Source organism: Eleutherodactylus coqui, chromosome 1, assembly GCF_035609145.1.
Source record: "Eleutherodactylus coqui strain aEleCoq1 chromosome 1, aEleCoq1.hap1, whole genome shotgun sequence".
Taxonomy (NCBI): Eukaryota; Metazoa; Chordata; class Amphibia; order Anura; family Eleutherodactylidae; genus Eleutherodactylus; species Eleutherodactylus coqui.
Window position 1 is genome coordinate 428,693,162 of NC_089837.1, and position 20,152 is coordinate 428,713,313.

Here is a 20,152-nt window from a genome sequence, read left to right on the forward strand (position 1 = left end):
GCAGGTCGCATAATAATTAGAGATGAGCGAACGTGTTCTTAACGAACACTTACGCACCCAGACACCGGCTTATCCGAGGACTTCAGTGTCCGCGCGTAAGTATTCGGCCGGCGCCGGGCGGCGGGGGGAGGTGCGGCGGCGCGGGCGGCAGCAGCGGGGAACAGGGGGGAGCCCTCTCTCTCTCCCTCTCCCCCCCACTCCCCGCCGCACCCCCCCGCGCTGCCACGGCGACCCCCGAACTTTTTTCGCCCGAGCACGGAATTGCTCGCAAAGTTCGGTGCTCGGGTGAAAAGGGGCGGAGCCGAACACGTTCGCTCATCTCTAATAATAATATAACTTATCGATAAGTGTTGTCTATAAATAATAATAATCTTTCCGCAGCGCTTTCAGGATTGGGAGAACACAAACAATACAGATAGTCCCCCACTTACGAACAGGTTCCGTTCCGGGAGCCTGTTCGCAAGTCCGTTTTGTTCGTATGTCGGATTCTATTACTTGAATGCACATTCAAGTAATAGAATCGTTGGGTGCAAAAATAGTAACAAAAATAGGATCTTACCTTGATAAGGTGACACAGCTGGAGTATGTGGACTGGCTTTCTGTGGGAAATTACTGACTGGAACTGGAGGAGACGTTGGGCGATGCTGGAGCAGCAGAAATGGGAGACACTGATGCATCAACAATTGGAGAGGATGAGTCATCAGCACTCAGTGGTAATGGGACATCAACATTAGAGGGAGGGTGAGAAGATGTTGGCGTGGATGCTGTAACACCTGACGTCGATGGCACTGGTTCAGTGTCATGATGAGACTCATCGCATCTTTCCATCCTCCTAAAGAACCGGTCTAAGGATGCCTGGGTGGTAGCCGCCTTTTTCTCATCGTATATGGCCCGGTAGCAATGAAGTGCATCGTGGACAGATGCTGCAACCTTGGTGTACCGTTCCACATTTGGGTCCTGTGATTCAAAGAGTGCCAGAGAGTCTTCAATCATTTGAAATGCCTTTGCCATCATCTTCGTCTGGAAATGCTTCGGTGCTGGTTCCACTTCCAGTTCGTCCTCTTTTTCTTCCTCCTTCCTCTGGTTTTCCAGTTCCATGAGATCTTCATTTGTCAGCTCCTGGTTGTGCACAGCAAAATATTCATGGAAGTCCTGTTCCTCAAGATGAAGGTCAAGCTTCTCGCTGATGCTCACTAAGTTGTTGACTACATTTTGTTCTTCTGCCTGTAGCTTCGCTAAACTAGGAGCATCGTGGACAAACATGGGGCACAGTTTCTTCCAAACCCCATTCATGGTGGCCGTGGTAATTTCACGCCATGAAGCATCAATGTTCTTTATGGCATTATAGATAGTGAAGTTCTTCCAAAATTCACGCAATGTCATCCCAGACTCACCCTCAGTTGCCTTCAGTGCCTGACGAAACGTGCGACGGAGATAGTATTTCTTGAAGGTTGCAATGGCCCCCAGGTCCATTGGCTGGAATAGGGAGGTAGTGTTGGGTGGTAGGAAAACTACCTTCACATTTGCATGGAAGTCATCTAGGAAAGGAGGGTGGCCTGGTGCATTATCTAAAAGGAGAAGAATGTTGAAGGGAATGTTCTTATCCCGGCAGTACCGTTCCACCTCGGGGATGAAATGGTGATAAAACCAGTCTTGAAACATAGCAAGAGTGACCCAGGCTTTTCGGTTACTCTTCCACACAACAGGAAGTGAGGCCTTAGCTATATTTTTCAGGGCTCTTGGGCTTTCAGCATGATACACTAACAATGGCTTGATCTTCATATCTCCTGCGGTATTTCCGCCAAGCAGTAGCGTCAGTCTGTCCTTTGCGGGTTTGAAGCCAGGCATAGACTTCTCTTCCTTACTGATGTAGGTTCTGTCTGGCATCTTTTTCCAATAAATCAGTCACAGAGGCAGAATTGTCTAATAATCAATCAAAAAAAGCCCTTCACAGTTTAGACAAAGTGAAATTAAAATCAATAAACTTTAATAGATATATTTAAAACCAAAAACACAAATAGGGCACTACACACACAGCCTCTATATATCAAGAGGTTTACAAGTCTCTATGACAAAAGAGACTATCACCACGATTTACTATACATCCGGAGGCCCTTATATGGGTACACTCCTGGTACGTGGTGAAAGGGAAACGCAGGAACTAATAGATCAAAAAATTCCTTTTCAGATTATTTTTTTCACACTTTTTGTCCTTGCTCTACACGTGTTCATATTTGGGAATATTTTCTTGGGGTAGATTAATTCTCATCATTACCCCAAAATTTCCTCTAATACGTGTTTATGAAAAGATGCAAGGTAGGGAAGTATTTTTTCTCCTTTATTTTAGGATTATGGAATTATTTAGGTGATAGTATGGTAGAGACATTTATTATGAGATGCTATATTGTCTCCAAATATCTCAACACTATCACCTCATATACTTCCGTAGTGTACAGAGAAGGTACAGACAGTAATCTACTTTTTAAACAGAATTACTCTTATGAACAGCACTTTTTGTTTTCACATATACTTCAGATGTCAACTAGTAGTACTATATATAATCTCGATCTAGGTCTTAGTTTTCTCTCTCTCGACGCGTTTCACCGTTCATAGAACGGATCATCAGGAGATCTTATTAATTAGTACCATCTGTATTTAGTCGTATCTGTTCCAGTATTTTAAAGAACAGTAACATAAATCAATATCTGTTCCGGCGTTTTTGAGAACAGTGACATATATCATATGTTACACTTCTACATCCCTTCAGTTATAGGAGCAGAAAGACAGTGGCCGATGTCGTCACTATACTGTTTGGTTGTTTAAGCAAGTAACCACCAATCACATAAGTAATATTCGTTTATCGAAATATTCGTTTATCTGAGTATTTTCTGTGAGCTAGAGAAGCAGTTATACAGTGCACTGTAGTAGCGATTCGTATATTGTGCACGTAATTTTCTTTAGGCTTTCTTTTTTATATATATATAGCTCATAAGTAACTCTGCTATCTAATAAGGAAATTTTCTTATGTATAAGTGGTATTGGATGTATTGTCTCTTTTTTATATATTTTTTGCATCCAGCTGGCCAGGGTAACAAGACCCTATAATGTATGCGATTGCTGTACCAATTGAGGAGTGTGGCCTATATTTCATTGGCATCTCCTTAGTAACCCAATCGCATCTATGTTCGTTGTGAAGCTGCAAAGTGTATGCAGAAAACACAGTATGCTAGGACGCAAGCAAAATCAGAGACTAGCATAAGTAGATTGTCATTCTGACTAGAGATATATTTTTCCTTGCTATAGGTTGTATAGTCTTTTCTGCTATGCTATAGAAGTGTCCATATGTATAGGATCAGAGAGGTAGCGCCTCTGGCCTTAGTGGTAGGTCAGGGCTATCTGTGTGGTGTTGGATTGTTCAGCCTTATAAGGCTAGCTTCTTCCCTCCTCTAGGGGAGGTGTCTCAGGTCTTTGGCCAATGGTTATGTGGGTGGGCGGGAATCTTTCTAAACTATCATATTTCTTCACTTTATATTTCTATATTCCCTCTTATGGGATATCAATATTGTTTGTTCAGTCCTCAGGGAGAGGGGATATATAGGTCGATCGTTTGTATCTTTGTTTCGATTGTATGTATTACTATCGCCGTACTCAGTATTGTGTACATAACATTCCCCAGCATGAGGTTGTGCCGTATTTGCCTTCTTCCTATAGGTTGATGAAGGGGGCGCTGCCTCCGATGCGTTATAGCAGCGCCACACTACCAAGCTACTCCTCCCATTCAAGTGCGCGGCATACAGACCTGGCCCCGCTCGATAGTGCAGCGCGTCATATGACGCGTCAGGAGCGCGTCGCTTAGCATAGACGCTGCCGGGACTGTTTTGTCATGTGACTCAGTAGCGTTAGTGACGCGATGACGTCATGCAGGCGTCACTACGTTCATAGTCATGGTGTTCTGTATTGATGCAGCGTTTGATAAAGTTGCAGAGTGGAACGCATAGTCACATGACTTAGCTATGATTGGCCCATAATGCTCTGAGAGATTTCTAAAAGAAAATACGGTGTAATGAAGGTCTAGTGATCGCTCAGCACTACTAAAACGGGAAAGGTATAGCTTGGCATTAGTCATATGGGGAAGATATGAAAACAACCAGTGATATATTAAAGGTTGCTATAATTAAAGTATCGTCTTTATTTTTTATATACATATATGTTGTTTTTCAGCCTTCATCTAATTGAAAATGTCATTATGCAGGATGTTTTAATATGATTTATTGAACGATTATGCATAGTTAATATGCCCGTCGATAGTCCAACCATTCATCTTAGGAGGATGGGACCACTTTTATGGCTCCGCTATTTAAAGGAATAAAGCGTCATAGCTGCATTATTCACATGAAAAAAATCAGGACAACCAGTAATAAATTAAAGATATATTCTAGTTAAGGTGCCGTATTTATTTTTGTGGTTTTTCAGCCTTCATCTAGTTGGATATTTGACTGTACATGATATTCTAATATGATCTATTAAGCGGCAAATTGGTAACGATATGCATAATTGGTATATGTATTAATAAATTAGTAACGAATATGCATAATTGGTATGTATATTGCCAGTCCAACCATTCATCATAAAAGGATGGAACTAAGTAGGTCATAGTTATAGGTCGTGATTTGCAGAATTTGGTAGAATATCAATTATTGTATTTTCCTCCCTTTCTTTTTTATTTATTTATTTTCAATCATATTTTATCGATCCTTTTTATATATCCTTTTTAATAGTTTATAAGTCCCAATCTCAGTATATGGCCACATGTTCTATGGTCGAACCTATTATGTTAAGCCAGATTAGTCGCTTTGGCATTCTCTGTTTATCCTCAAATAAAACAGTTAAAGGTAAGTTGTTCGTTTAGCCCATTAGGCTGTACTGTTTCCATCCTATAGATCCACTTAGTTTCTTTCTGGAGGAGTAACTTCTCAAGATTTCCTCCTCTTGTATCTCTCTTTATCAGTTCTATCCCCTGAAACTTGAGACAGAATTCGTTGCCTTTATGTACATCCCAGACATGATTTGATACTGGAGTTTTCTCCTTTCGCCTAACATTACCAATATGTCCAAGAATCCTTCTTCTGAATTCTTGTCGGGTTTTACCGACATATTGTTTTTTGCATTCACAAGTTATGAGGTAAACCATGTTACGAGTAATGCAATTAAAGAAGTCTCTTGTCATATATGTTTTACCCGTTGTGTTAGACATGAAAGAGTTGCTTTTTTCAATGAAATCACAGGCGGTACATTTGGAGCAACGAAAAGTGCCATTGGGAAGTTGTCTTGATAACCAGTTTCCATCGGATTTTTTTCTTTCAAAATGGCTCTTTATGAGGTGGTCTTTTAAATTCATACCTCGTCTATAGGTAATTCTTGGACCTTCAGTAATACTGTCCTTTAGATCTTTGTCATGAAAGAGTATATCCCAGTATCTCTTGAGTATTTCTTTTACTTCAGTATGGGCCGTATCATAAGTGCCTACAACTCTCATGTTGGGGATTTCTTTTCTTTCTCTTGGAATCAGTAACTGCTGTCTGTTCTGTTCTGCGGCAAAGTTATATGAACTTTTTAATACTTCAGATGGGTATCTTCTCTCTTTAAACCTATCATGTAGTTTTTTGCTCTCATTTTCAAAATCTGTTGTCTCAGAGCAATTCCTTCTTACCCGCAGGTATTGTCCTTTGGGTATTCCCCTTTTTAGGGGGTATGGGTGGAAGCTATCCCATCTTAGTAGGTTGTTCGTTGCCGTTGGTTTTCTATATAAGTTGGACGAGATGGAACCATCTTGTTGGATTTCGATGGATACGTCTAAGAATTCAATAGATTGTTTACTGATATTAGAGGTGAACCGCAGATTTAGCTCATTTTGATTCAGGAATCTCACAAAGTCGTTGAATTTGTCTTCGCTGCCAGACCATAGGATCAGTATGTCGTCGATGTATCTCGTCCACAGGACGACATATTGAGACCAGATGTTATTTTCTTCAGCAAAGACGATCTTTTCCTCCCACCAGCCCAGGTACACGTTGGCGTACGACGGGGCACATGGTGTCCCCATCGCCGTGCCCCTGAGCTGGTGGAAGTACTTCGAATCGAATATGAAGAAGTTATGGGTTAGAATAAATTCTAACAGTGCAAGCACAAACTCCGTGTGTCTGGACATGTATCTACCTCTTTGTGCAAGAAAATGTTTAGTTGCTCTGATGCCACCCTGGTGTGGGATAGAACTATATAGTGCTTCCACATCCAGGGTGGCAATCAGGGTGCCAGGGTCAACCGAAATATTTTGTAGCTGTCTTAGAAGATCCATAGTATCTCTGGCAAATGATGGTAGAGATGAAACAAAAGGCCTTAGAATCCTATCTATATACTGACTTGGATTCTGGGTCAAGTTGTTAATGCCCGATATGATAGGTCTACCTTTCAATGGGTTCAGGCCTTTGTGCACTTTTGGGAGGGAATAAAAAGTAGATGTCCGCGGAGTGTCATTGAGCATGAATCGATATTCTGATTCACTGATCAAGTTATCATTTTTTGCTTCGCTTAGGAGATTTCTGAGCTCGGTCCAGTACTTTTGTGTGGGATCGGATGCCAGTTTGGTGTATGTTTCCCGATCTTCCAACAGTCGGTTGCACATTTGTATATATTGTTCAGTTTGCATAAGGACTATATTACCTCCTTTATCTGATGATTTAATAACCACGTTGTCCAAATTTTTGAGTGTATTAAGTGCCTCAAGTTCCTGTTTTGACATATTAGGGAACCTGAAAGTCCGAGGTCTCAGAGTCTTCAGATCCCGAAGGACAAGTTGTTCAAACATGTCTAGCTCTGGACTGTGGACTTCTGGTGGGGAGGTTTTGTTTAATATTTTTAAGTCGGTAAAAGGCCCATTCCCTATTATTTCATTTTCTAGGGACTCCAAAATATCAATAGCTTGGAGATCGCTAGGTTCTAGGCCTAACTCTTGTGCTTTTGTTTTATCCTTCTGGATGAAGTATTTTGTTTCATCTCTACCATCATTTGCCAGAGATACTATGGATCTTCTAAGACAGCTACAAAATATTTCGGTTGACCCTGGCACCCTGATTGCCACCCTGGATGTGGAAGCACTATATAGTTCTATCCCACACCAGGGTGGCATCAGAGCAACTAAACATTTTCTTGCACAAAGAGGTAGATACATGTCCAGACACACGGAGTTTGTGCTTGCACTGTTAGAATTTATTCTAACCCATAACTTCTTCATATTCGATTCGAAGTACTTCCACCAGCTCAGGGGCACGGCGATGGGGACACCATGTGCCCCGTCGTACGCCAACGTGTACCTGGGCTGGTGGGAGGAAAAGATCGTCTTTGCTGAAGAAAATAACATCTGGTCTCAATATGTCGTCCTGTGGACGAGATACATCGACGACATACTGATCCTATGGTCTGGCAGCGAAGACAAATTCAACGACTTTGTGAGATTCCTGAATCAAAATGAGCTAAATCTGCGGTTCACCTCTAATATCAGTAAACAATCTATTGAATTCTTAGACGTATCCATCGAAATCCAACAAGATGGTTCCATCTCGTCCAACTTATATAGAAAACCAACGGCAACGAACAACCTACTAAGATGGGATAGCTTCCACCCATACCCCCTAAAAAGGGGAATACCCAAAGGACAATACCTGCGGGTAAGAAGGAATTGCTCTGAGACAACAGATTTTGAAAATGAGAGCAAAAAACTACATGATAGGTTTAAAGAGAGAAGATACCCATCTGAAGTATTAAAAAGTTCATATAACTTTGCCGCAGAACAGAACAGACAGCAGTTACTGATTCCAAGAGAAAGAAAAGAAATCCCCAACATGAGAGTTGTAGGCACTTATGATACGGCCCATACTGAAGTAAAAGAAATACTCAAGAGATACTGGGATATACTCTTTCATGACAAAGATCTAAAGGACAGTATTACTGAAGGTCCAAGAATTACCTATAGACGAGGTATGAATTTAAAAGACCACCTCATAAAGAGCCATTTTGAAAGAAAAAAATCCGATGGAAACTGGTTATCAAGACAACTTCCCAATGGCACTTTTCGTTGCTCCAAATGTACCGCCTGTGATTTCATTGAAAAAAGCAACTCTTTCATGTCTAACACAACGGGTAAAACATATATGACAAGAGACTTCTTTAATTGCATTACTCGTAACATGGTTTACCTCATAACTTGTGAATGCAAAAAACAATATGTCGGTAAAACCCGACAAGAATTCAGAAGAAGGATTCTTGGACATATTGGTAATGTTAGGCGAAAGGAGAAAACTCCAGTATCAAATCATGTCTGGGATGTACATAAAGGCAACGAATTCTGTCTCAAGTTTCAGGGGATAGAACTGATAAAGAGAGATACAAGAGGAGGAAATCTTGAGAAGTTACTCCTCCAGAAAGAAACTAAGTGGATCTATAGGATGGAAACAGTACAGCCTAATGGGCTAAACGAACAACTTACCTTTAACTGTTTTATTTGAGGATAAACAGAGAATGCCAAAGCGACTAATCTGGCTTAACATAATAGGTTCGACCATAGAACATGTGGCCATATACTGAGATTGGGACTTATAAACTATTAAAAAGGATATATAAAAAGGATCGATAAAATATGATTGAAAATAAATAAATAAAAAAGAAAGGGAGGAAAATACAATAATTGATATTCTACCAAATTCTGCAAATCACGACCTATAACTATGACCTACTTAGTTCCATCCTTTTATGATGAATGGTTGGACTGGCAATATACATACCAATTATGCATATTCGTTACTAATTTATTAATACATATACCAATTATGCATATCGTTACCAATTTGCCGCTTAATAGATCATATTAGAATATCATGTACAGTCAAATATCCAACTAGATGAAGGCTGAAAAACCACAAAAATAAATACGGCACCTTAACTAGAATATATCTTTAATTTATTACTGGTTGTCCTGATTTTTTTCATGTGAATAATGCAGCTATGACGCTTTATTCCTTTAAATAGCGGAGCCATAAAAGTGGTCCCATCCTCCTAAGATGAATGGTTGGACTATCGACGGGCATATTAACTATGCATAATCGTTCAATAAATCATATTAAAACATCCTGCATAATGACATTTTCAATTAGATGAAGGCTGAAAAACAACATATATGTATATAAAAAATAAAGACGATACTTTAATTATAGCAACCTTTAATATATCACTGGTTGTTTTCATATCTTCCCCATATGACTAATGCCAAGCTATACCTTTCCCGTTTTAGTAGTGCTGAGCGATCACTAGACCTTCATTACACCGTATTTTCTTTTAGAAATCTCTCAGAGCATTATGGGCCAATCATAGCTAAGTCATGTGACTATGCGTTCCACTCTGCAACTTTATCAAACGCTGCATCAATACAGAACACCATGACTATGAACGTAGTGACGCCTGCATGACGTCATCGCGTCACTAACGCTACTGAGTCACATGACAAAACAGTCCCGGCAGCGTCTATGCTAAGCGACGCGCTCCTGACGCGTCATATGACGCGCTGCACTATCGAGCGGGGCCAGGTCTGTATGCCGCGCACTTGAATGGGAGGAGTAGCTTGGTAGTGTGGCGCTGCTATAACGCATCGGAGGCAGCGCCCCCTTCATCAACCTATAGGAAGAAGGCAAATACGGCACAACCTCATGCTGGGGAATGTTATGTACACAATACTGAGTACGGCGATAGTAATACATACAATCGAAACAAAGATACAAACGATCGACCTATATATCCCCTCTCCCTGAGGACTGAACAAACAATATTGATATCCCATAAGAGGGAATATAGAAATATAAAGTGAAGAAATATGATAGTTTAGAAAGATTCCCGCCCACCCACATAACCATTGGCCAAAGACCTGAGACACCTCCCCTAGAGGAGGGAAGAAGCTAGCCTTATAAGGCTGAACAATCCAACACCACACAGATAGCCCTGACCTACCACTAAGGCCAGAGGCGCTACCTCTCTGATCCTATACATATGGACACTTCTATAGCATAGCAGAAAAGACTATACAACCTATAGCAAGGAAAAATATATCTCTAGTCAGAATGACAATCTACTTATGCTAGTCTCTGATTTTGCTTGCGTCCTAGCATACTGTGTTTTCTGCATACACTTTGCAGCTTCACAACGAACATAGATGCGATTGGGTTACTAAGGAGATGCCAATGAAATATAGGCCACACTCCTCAATTGGTACAGCAATCGCATACATTATAGGGTCTTGTTACCCTGGCCAGCTGGATGCAAAAAATATATAAAAAAGAGACAATACATCCAATACCACTTATACATAAGAAAATTTCCTTATTAGATAGCAGAGTTACTTATGAGCTATATATATATAAAAAAGAAAGCCTAAAGAAAATTACGTGCACAATATATGAATCGCTACTACAGTGCACTGTATAACTGCTTCTCTAGCTCACAGAAAATACTCAGATAAACGAATATTTCGATAAACGAATATTACTTATGTGATTGGTGGTTACTTGCTTAAACAACCAAACAGTATAGTGACGACATCGGCCACTGTCTTTCTGCTCCTATAACTGAAGGGATGTAGAAGTGTAACATATGATATATGTCACTGTTCTCAAAAACGCCGGAACAGATATTGATTTATGTTACTGTTCTTTAAAATACTGGAACAGATACGACTAAATACAGATGGTACTAATTAATAAGATCTCCTGATGATCCGTTCTATGAACGGTGAAACGCGTCGAGAGAGAGAAAACTAAGACCTAGATCGAGATTATATATAGTACTACTAGTTGACATCTGAAGTATATGTGAAAACAAAAAGTGCTGTTCATAAGAGTAATTCTGTTCAAAAAGTAGATTACTGTCTGTACCTTCTCTGTACACTACGGAAGTATATGAGGTGATAGTGTTGAGATATTTGGAGACAATATAGCATCTCATAATAAATGTCTCTACCATACTATCACCTAAATAATTCCATAATCCTAAAATAAAGGAGAAAAAATACTTCCCTACCTTGCATCTTTTCATAAACACGTATTAGAGGAAATTTTGGGGTAATGATGAGAATTAATCTACCCCAAGAAAATATTCCCAAATATGAACACGTGTAGAGCAAGGACAAAAAGTGTGAAAAAAATAATCTGAAAAGGAATTTTTTGATCTATTAGTTCCTGCGTTTCCCTTTCACCACGTACCAGGAGTGTACCCATATAAGGGCCTCCGGATGTATAGTAAATCGTGGTGATAGTCTCTTTTGTCATAGAGACTTGTAAACCTCTTGATATATAGAGGCTGTGTGTGTAGTGCCCTATTTGTGTTTTTGGTTTTAAATATATCTATTAAAGTTTATTGATTTTAATTTCACTTTGTCTAAACTGTGAAGGGCTTTTTCCAATAAAGGCCTGTTTCGTCAACATTAAATATTTGCTGAGGTGAAAACGCACCTTCTTGGATAATTTCCTTTAGTGTAGCGGGGAACTCCTGGGCTGCTACCGTATCTGCACTTGCCGCCTCTCCTGTCACTTTTATGTTATGGAGGTTATTACGTGCCTTGAAGCGGTTAAACCATCCATGACTTGCAGTAAAGGTCACATCTGCTTCTTCCCCATATTTTGTCTTTACATCTTCAAAAAGACTTAAAGCCTTCTCTTGAATCAGCATTAAGCTTAGTGGCTTTCTTTTCTGATGACAATCCTCCATCCAAATGCTCAGAAGATTTTCAAGTTCTTCTATCACTTTTCCACGTTTCTTACTAATAATAGTAGAATGCATAGGCACTGAACTTCTCACATGTTCCATGATCCTATCCTTGCTCTTCAGAATGGTACCGATGGTAGAACGATTCATCTGGTATGAGCGAGCAACATCAGACATCTTCTCACCGCGCTCCACTCTTTTTATGATGTCAGCCTTTGTTTGCATCATGATGGCCTGGCGCTTCTTAGAAATTCCAGCATCACCACTTCCTTTGCGCTTGGCACCCGACATGTTTGGAGTTCACAACACTCGTTGTAGTGAAACCACGTGGGTACAGTAAGAGAGAGCTACTGTTTGCGGCAGGCGCGGCTCCTGCTCGCTGCTGCCACCACTCTGCCGCCATGTGAATTAGCCTTAGGCGCTTGAGGACGACCTTGTTCGTATGTACCGAAATTCGTAACTCGAATGTTCGTAAGTCGGGGACTATCTGTACAATAATAACATGTGATATACAATTAGTTTGAAGCCAACGGGGTGGGGGTGATACAGGAGGTATAAGGAGGGGGAGATAAGGTACGGGAGCACACAGGCAGTATGGGAATTACACGTGGAAATCAATTATTAGCAAGCAAATAGGGTTGGGCAGTAAGGAGGTGCAGGGATAGAGGTTGTATGCAATAAGAATGCTGGAAGGTGTGGGGAGCCATAGTGAGAGGCAGGGGAATTAGGTCAGGAGATTTAGTATGCCTCACTTAAGAGGTACGTTTTTAAGGAGCGTCTGAAATTTTGTGCATCAGGAATTGTTCATATGCCTTGGGGTAGAGCGTTCTAGAGGATGGGTGCTGCTCTGGTGAAGTGCTGGAGGCGAGGATGCGGGGTTCCTATTAGAGAACTGTTTAGTCTGAGTGTGTTAGCGGATCGGAGTGAGCGGGCTGGGTGGTGTACGGACAGGAGGGAGGCGATGTACGGTGGCGTGGCGCCATGGAGAGCTTTGTGGGTGAGGAGTTTAAATTTAGTTCTGCAGTGAATGGGCAGCCAATGCAATGAGTGCATAGTGCAGATGCCACTGAGAAATGGCTGGATAGAAAAATGAGCCTAGCTGCCGCGTTTAGTATGGATTAAAGAGGGGAGAGTGTGGTGTGGGGGAGGCCGGTGAATAGCGAGTTGCAGCAGTCGAGTCGGCAGTGGATGAGGGTGACAATAAGCTTTAGTTTTAGGTTTAATGTGAAGATACAGGTTCAGTCTTATGTTGAATGATGCTCTGTGTGACAGTACCTTCTGTCGGTGGCCTCCTTTGCATCATATGTATACAGTGTACAAATAACTATACAGTGCCTAATTATATATGCTATACAATATGGTTCCCAAATAATAGTAACATACATGGGTCAAATGACTCTTATATGGTGCCCAAATAACAATTGCCTAAATAATAATATTCAGCACTCCCACCACCATACACAATAAAAAAAATACACAGTACTATGCACCTAAATATGAGAGCCATATAATGTCTATGTAAATACCATGTAATACCAGCATACAGTATGCAAATATATACAATGGATGAAGCTAAAAAGGAGGAGACACAAATCAGATATTAGAAAAAACTTTCTGACAGTGAGGATGATCAATGAGCGGAACAGGTTACCATAGGAGGTGGTGAGTTCTCCTTCAATAGAAGTGTTCAAACAAAGGGTGGACAAACATCTGTCTGGGATGATTTAGTGATTCTGCATTGAGCAGGGGGGGTTGGACCCAATGACCCTGGAGGTCCCTTCTAACCTAAAGCCCCATTTAGACACAACGATATCACTCAAAAGGCATCTTTTGATCGATAATTGTTGTGTGCATTTACTTGACAAGATGATCGCTCAAATGGCAGTTTAAGTGACAGTTTTGAGCGTTCACGTTGCATAAGTGTGTAAATGAAGGCTCACGTTGTATGCAGAAGACAACTGGGACCGCTATCTTCTGCATACAGCTGTTGTCTTCTCAGAGCGCTTAGCTGGTATCCAGTTGAGCGTTCTGAGCAGGGTATACAGAACACAGCTGGAGCGCTGTCTTCTGCATACTCCAGCTGGAGCGCTGTCTTCTTCATACTCCGGCTATGTTCCCTGAGCGGGATACCAGCTGAAACAATAGTATCAGTGGTATCTGCTGAGAACAGCGCGCAGCACTGATAAGGCTCATCGTTCTCTTTCAGCTAGCTAAAAGAGAACGATGAACAACTCGTTATCAAAGACTGCGCCAATGTCCGTGCAAGTAGACCCAACGGTTCTCGCTCAAAAGACTGCTTTGAGCGAGAATCGTTGGGTCTAAATGGACCTTAAGTAAGTAATCTAGATAGTAGTAGTGGCAGATAGTAGTACTTTTATATGATAGCATAGCATAGCATAACAGAAATAAATAGAACTATGTTGATGGTTAGTATGCACCATCTCTTATTGTATTGCAGAAGTATATAGAATCTAATGTTGCTTTTACACGGAACGACTATTGTTCCAAAAATTGTTCAAACGAGTAGAAGTGAACGATATCTGTTCAGTCTAAGCACGAGCCGACAACTGAACAACGGGCAAGAATCATCTGCTTCTCATTCATTGTTCAGTTTTTGTAAGCATAAAAATCATTGTTGGCGCGTTCGCTTATCGTTACAGCAATCGTACAGTCCCTGTATTCACTTATAGAGGGATTGAATGATTCTCATTTGAATGAGCCAGCGATACATTTACCTGACTAAGCAGGCTGCGTGAGTGTAAATGAGTTAGTGGTGACGTCACTCGCTCGTTTAAATGAGAATCAGCTTGTCTACAAGGACCCTAACATAGCGGCATACATACTTTGTACATCCAGTTTGTACAACATTTATTACTAATTAGATGAGAGTCCTCATTAGAGGACAATCAGATTAGTTAAAGCATATCTATGTGAATGGAGACAACTGTACAAGGAGTCAGACAGAGGTCATACATGATAACCATCATGGCATGTGATGGAAGAAGGCGACTCCACCCTGATATCAGCATTACAAGTGATCAGTACTCATCATACCATCTAAAATATTCTGTCCAATTAGCATTCAGGTTAGAAAGATAAGGATTGCAAAGTATCTTAGATAGTTACAATCTCCCTTTTATGGCACCATGTAACAACAATACTAAATGTTTCCTAACTATAACCCACAATCACTGCCAATAAAATTTTAAAATATAACATATTAATGATTAAAATTCAAGCTTGAGCTAATAAACAACCATGTAAATACAAATGATAAAAAACTACTAATTACCACTTAGTATATCCTGGTGGATTCAGTAAATACATAAGGGAGTAGTAAAACACTAGGATATCACATCGAGGCTCTAGTACCCTGTTGTACCGCCTCTAGCTTGAATGCAAGATGTGACACAGGTGGGCATGGAGGCTCTAATACCCTGTTGTATTGCCTCTAGCTTGGATACAACATGAGATATGGGTAGGCATGGAAGTTCTAGTACCCTGATGTACCACCTCTAGCTTGGATACAAGATGTGATACAGGTAGGCATGGAGGCTCCAGTACCCTGTTGTATTGCCTCTAGCTTGGATACGACATGTGATATGGGTAGGCATGGAGGCTCTAGTACCCTGTTCTACCACCTCTAGCTTGGATACAACATGTGATACAGTTGGGCATGGAGGCTCTAGTACCCTGTCGGGCCACCTCTAGCTTCGATGCAAGATGTGATATAGGCGGGCATGGAGGCTCTAGTACCCAGTTGTACCGCTTCTAGCTTGGATACAAGATATGATACGGGCGGGCATGGAGGCTCTAGTACCCTGTTGTACCGCCTCTAGTTTGGATACAAGATGTGATATAGGCGGGCATGGAGGCTCTAGTACCCCGTTGTACCGCTTCTAGCTTGGATACAAGATATGATACGGGCGGGCATGGAGGCTCTAGTACCCTGTTGTACTGCCTCTAGCTTGGATACAAGATGTGATACAGGCAGGCATGGGGGCATACAGATTCCGCATGGTATGCTGCAGCATATCACCTCACATTTGCTGTAACTGAGCTTCTAGATCGTGCAAACTCGTAGGCTGTTGAAGTTAGCATCCCAGATGGTTCCATACATGTTCTATTGGCGAGAAATCTGGCGACTGGGTGGATCCGGCTACACTGAACTGCACTTAGGGCTCATGTCCACGGGCAAAATGAGATTTAAAATCCGCAGCGGATCTCCCGCGCGCGGATCCGCACCCCATAGGGATGCATTGACCACCCGCGGGTAGATAAATACCCGCGGATCGTCAATAAAAGCGATTTTAAAAAAAATGGAGCATGAAAAAATCTGGACCATGCTCCATTTTCATGCAGGTCTCCCGCGGGGACGGCTCCCGCGGGCTTCTATTGAAGCCTATGGAAGCCGTCCGGATCCGCGGGAGACCTAAAATAGGAATTTAAAGCATTTACTCACCCGCAGCGGGCCGCGAAGCTCTGCTCTTCCTCACGGCCGCATCTCCCTTGCTTCGGCTCGGCGGATGTGCCCGGCGCATGCGCGCGGCACGTCGACGATGTGCCGGCGACGTGCCGCCGGCGTCAGGAATTCATCCGCCGGCCGAAAATGAAGATCCGGCCGTGAGGAAGAGCAGAGCTTCGCCGGCCGCTACGGATAGGTAAATGCTTTTAAATTGCTATTTTCAGCGCTCATGTCCGCGGGGCAGGAGGGACCCGCTGCAGATTCTACATGTAGAATCTGCAGCGGATCTGATTTTCCCCGTGGACATGAGGCCTTAGACTGAGCCTCCCACACTGCAGCGCTGCACAGCAATGTACAGTGTGATGTGGAAGGTATGAAACCAGGAGAGAGCTGCTCCTGCTACAGTGACTGTGTTGCAATGTGGAGGCAGCACTTGCAACTGTGTTGTCTGCATAAAACAGATCAACAGTATAACTATATGGCTGGGTTCACACGGGGCGGATTCTGGACGGAAATCACGTGGTTTGAGATTTCCGACAGGAAAACCGCTGCTTCAAAACCCGCGTCAGTTTTGAAGCTGCCCGGCTGCTCGCTCTTCCGCTGTGGCCGGCGCTCCCATAGAGGAATGCGCGGCCGCAGCGGAAGAAAAAGAAAATGAACATGCTGTGGCTGGCAAATCCGCGCCGCAGCGGCGGCTTTGCCGCAGCGGATTTGCCGTCCCGTGTGGAAGAGATTTCTGAGAAATCTCATCCACATGGCTGGCTAATCCCGGGATTAGCAACCGCATGCGGATTTGCCGCGGCGAAATTCCAGACGGAATTTCCGCGGCAAATCTGCCCCATGTGAACCCAGCCTATAGCATAAGGACTTGCAACTCTATTTGAACTGCTATAGATTGCAGTCATTGTTATGGGACAAGAAATCTGCCCTTAAGTAGATGCACTTTCGATTACAATCACCATCCTGGTACGGGCTGCTACTAGTTAGTAAATAAGGTGTCTACAGCTTGGCATTCAGAGTGTGAACAGTCCAGGATAAGTTACATGACCTGTAAAGTCAGAGAAGCATCATGTAAAGATCAATGCGCCCACGTAGTTCAAAGAGATGCTAAAATAAGAAGCAAGCATGAGATAGTAAAAGACGTTTCAGGCTACGCTGGGGGTGGAAATGAGTATTAGTTACTATACTGGGGTGTATGAGTGTTACTGATCAGATAACATAAAAGTGACTGGAAATACATGTGGGGGGGAACATGATAGGTCAGACAGATATTAGAAATCCTACAGCACTGGATGTAGGCCACAAACATTACGTAAAATGATGACAGCCTGACATTCTGTACTCATCTGTCCTTACACACAAATCCCAGTCATCAAGTCATCAGTACATTAATATAGAAAAAACCCTGCAGCTGTGGTAGCAGAGACAAGAACGTCCCAGCAGAGTCCAGTACGACTAGTTTCACACTAGTGTTGATGTGTAATATCAGTAATCAGAATAATGTATCCACAATGTTTAGTCATGTGTCCTTAATAAAAGACAATGGCAAAAATCCTGGAACCAATCAGCTCTTGCTGCCCTGGGTATGTCCATATCTGTGCGGAAGGCTCAGTTCAGAGCCTCTGATGCAGATCTAGCATTAGATACCAGACAATATAGCGCAGTATGCCGCGCTATTGTATATGGGAAAATACTGGAGAGCTGGATGGGAGACGGACAGATCCCATTATAGTCAATGGAGTCAAGTGTTGTTTGGGTTCGGCATGTGCTGAATCTACCCCTTCCATCTAATCCTATGACGGAGCCCAGCAGCAGAAAACATAAGCACAGATGTGAAAGAGGCCTAACTGTGATATTCTTCTCTGTTAAAATCACAAATACGGGCAGCAGCTTGCAGCACTGGAAATCTGACCCCTGTCCTCTAAAGATGCTAAAGCTAATGGACACAGTATCAGTAATGCCAGTTACTAGCATTAAAATACTATACCTGAATAAAACCATTGTGGCTAAACATATGTGTAGAACTTTAAGGCCAAGTTCACATCTGTGCTTTCATGTGCCATCTAGCCGTTCAATCGTGGAAACAACTAAATGGAAAGGAACGATCGGATGTATTTCCATTTTCTTTCATCCCTGACTGACCAAAAAAAAAACATGCATATGGATTGAAACTGAAGGCCCTCAGATTCAACTCACCACTATGGGCACAAAAACGGAAATGTTTTCTTTCTGCTTAACTGCTCTCCCGGAACCACTAGACAGAATACTAGAAGACAGATGTGAACTGGCCCTCATTGAGGAACTGATACCGAAAGTATAGATGAGTGCAAAAGTTTTAGGTGAGTCTGGAAGAAATGCTGCAAAGTAAGAATGCTTTCAAAAATAGAAGTATCAATAGTTAGTACCTAGGAGAATTGATGCGGTTTTGAAGACAAAGGGTGGTCACACCAAATGTTGATTCAATTTCATGCTTCTTTTGTTCATTCACTTGGCTAATTGACAAAAATAAACCACTAACATTTCGATTTTTGAAAACCTTCTTACTTTGCCGCATTTTTCCACACCTGCCTAAAACTTTTGCACAGAACTGCATATTGCAAAAATCAAATAATATTTTTTGTACAATAAATAACCTTTTTTTACAATACCCCAATACCCTCTTAAATTTTAAGGATGAGAAGGAACATCTAGTAGTAACATCTAGAAGTTAACAACAGCAGAAGACAGTTTGCCCTCTGTATATACAGTAAGATCAACCTTGATGAGAATCAAATCAACCTCAGCATGGAAGGCAGCAACACTGCCCTATTTCTATACAACCAAAACAACACTTCGTCCCATTGAAATAAACATGTACGATTGTTCAGGCAGGTTTATAGAAAAAGCGGTGGGGGATAAGGGTTGACCGAAGAATGCTAAACGCTAACTAGTGTGTATGTCCACCTTTACATTAGCATCTACATTATTTTAACCATATTGTCACAATATTACCTTCTCACTTAGACCATAGCAATAAATTCTACTAGCAAAACTTACAGCTCATAAAGGTAACTTTTAGCATCATACACGCGTTTATATACATGTTTCTACATGTTTCACAACTGCAAACATGTGGCAGAATTATCACTCAATCAAAAGCATGGATAAGTTAGGGTCCACTCACCTCTCAAAAACAGTATCTGTCTTCTCAACAAGGACAGTTATCGCTGGGCTAAGACAATTGAAATATAACTTTCAACAGAATTACTATTGAAATACATAAAGACTAGAGATGAGCGAGCATACTCGCTAAGGGCAATTACTCGATCGAGCATTGCCCTTAGCGAGTACCTGCCCGCTCGGAAGAAAAGGTTCGGCTGTCGGCGGCGGGCGGGGAGCAGCAGAGGAGAGCAGCAGAGGAGACACCCCTCCCCCCCCCGCTCCCCCCTGCTCACTGCCGCAACTCACCTCTCACCCACGCTGGCAGCTGAACCTTTTCTCCCGAGCGGGGAGATACTCGCTAAGGACAATGCTCGATCGAGTAATTGTCCTTAGCGAGTATGCTCGCTCATCTCTAATAAAGACATAAACATGAATGCCGATCACAATAAGGTATTTTGACTCTTAACAGGCCAGGAATATGGCATACCGAGATTGCTTGTTCAGGAATTTTTGCTTATATTGGACTTGATTATACCACCTGGGCATTTATTGGTGAACACATATATACTCCATTTTTTTTTAAACTTTTAAGCCTCTGTGGCCCTCACTCCTCTGAGGATTTCTGGGATACCTCACAGTAGAAACACATTGGGACGATAGGACATGCTAGGGTTTCTGTATGGAGCCATCCTTTTTAGGGTTATAGCCCTATTTGCCATGAAGGGATTAATAGTGGAGAAGATA

At 42.0% G+C, this 20,152-nt stretch overlaps 1 protein-coding gene across 1 annotated transcript; it reads right to left on the reverse strand.

The window, feature by feature from the left end:
- Nucleotides 1–609: 609 nt before the first annotated feature.
- LOC136605532 (tigger transposable element-derived protein 1-like) lies at nucleotides 610–12,093 on the reverse strand. The gene is made up of 2 exons (XM_066588973.1): nucleotides 11,482–12,093; nucleotides 610–1,887 (listed from the first exon to the last, which is right to left on the reverse strand). Exons 1-2 carry the CDS (start codon nucleotides 12,091–12,093, stop codon nucleotides 610–612), a joined length of 1,890 nt encoding a protein of 629 aa, XP_066445070.1.
- Between the last annotated feature and the right edge of the window lie 8,059 nt (nucleotides 12,094–20,152).

Bases quoted from the DNA above. Each gene is read 5' to 3' on its own strand.
- LOC136605532 (XM_066588973.1), bottom strand. From the start codon at position 12,093: ATGTCGGGTGCCAAGCGCAAAGGAAGTGGTGATGCTGGAATTTCTAAG. The intron at 1,888-11,481 runs GTTTAGACAAAG...TATTGGAAAAAG, and splicing joins ATTGGAAAAAGCCCTTCACA to ATGCCAGACAGAACCTACAT.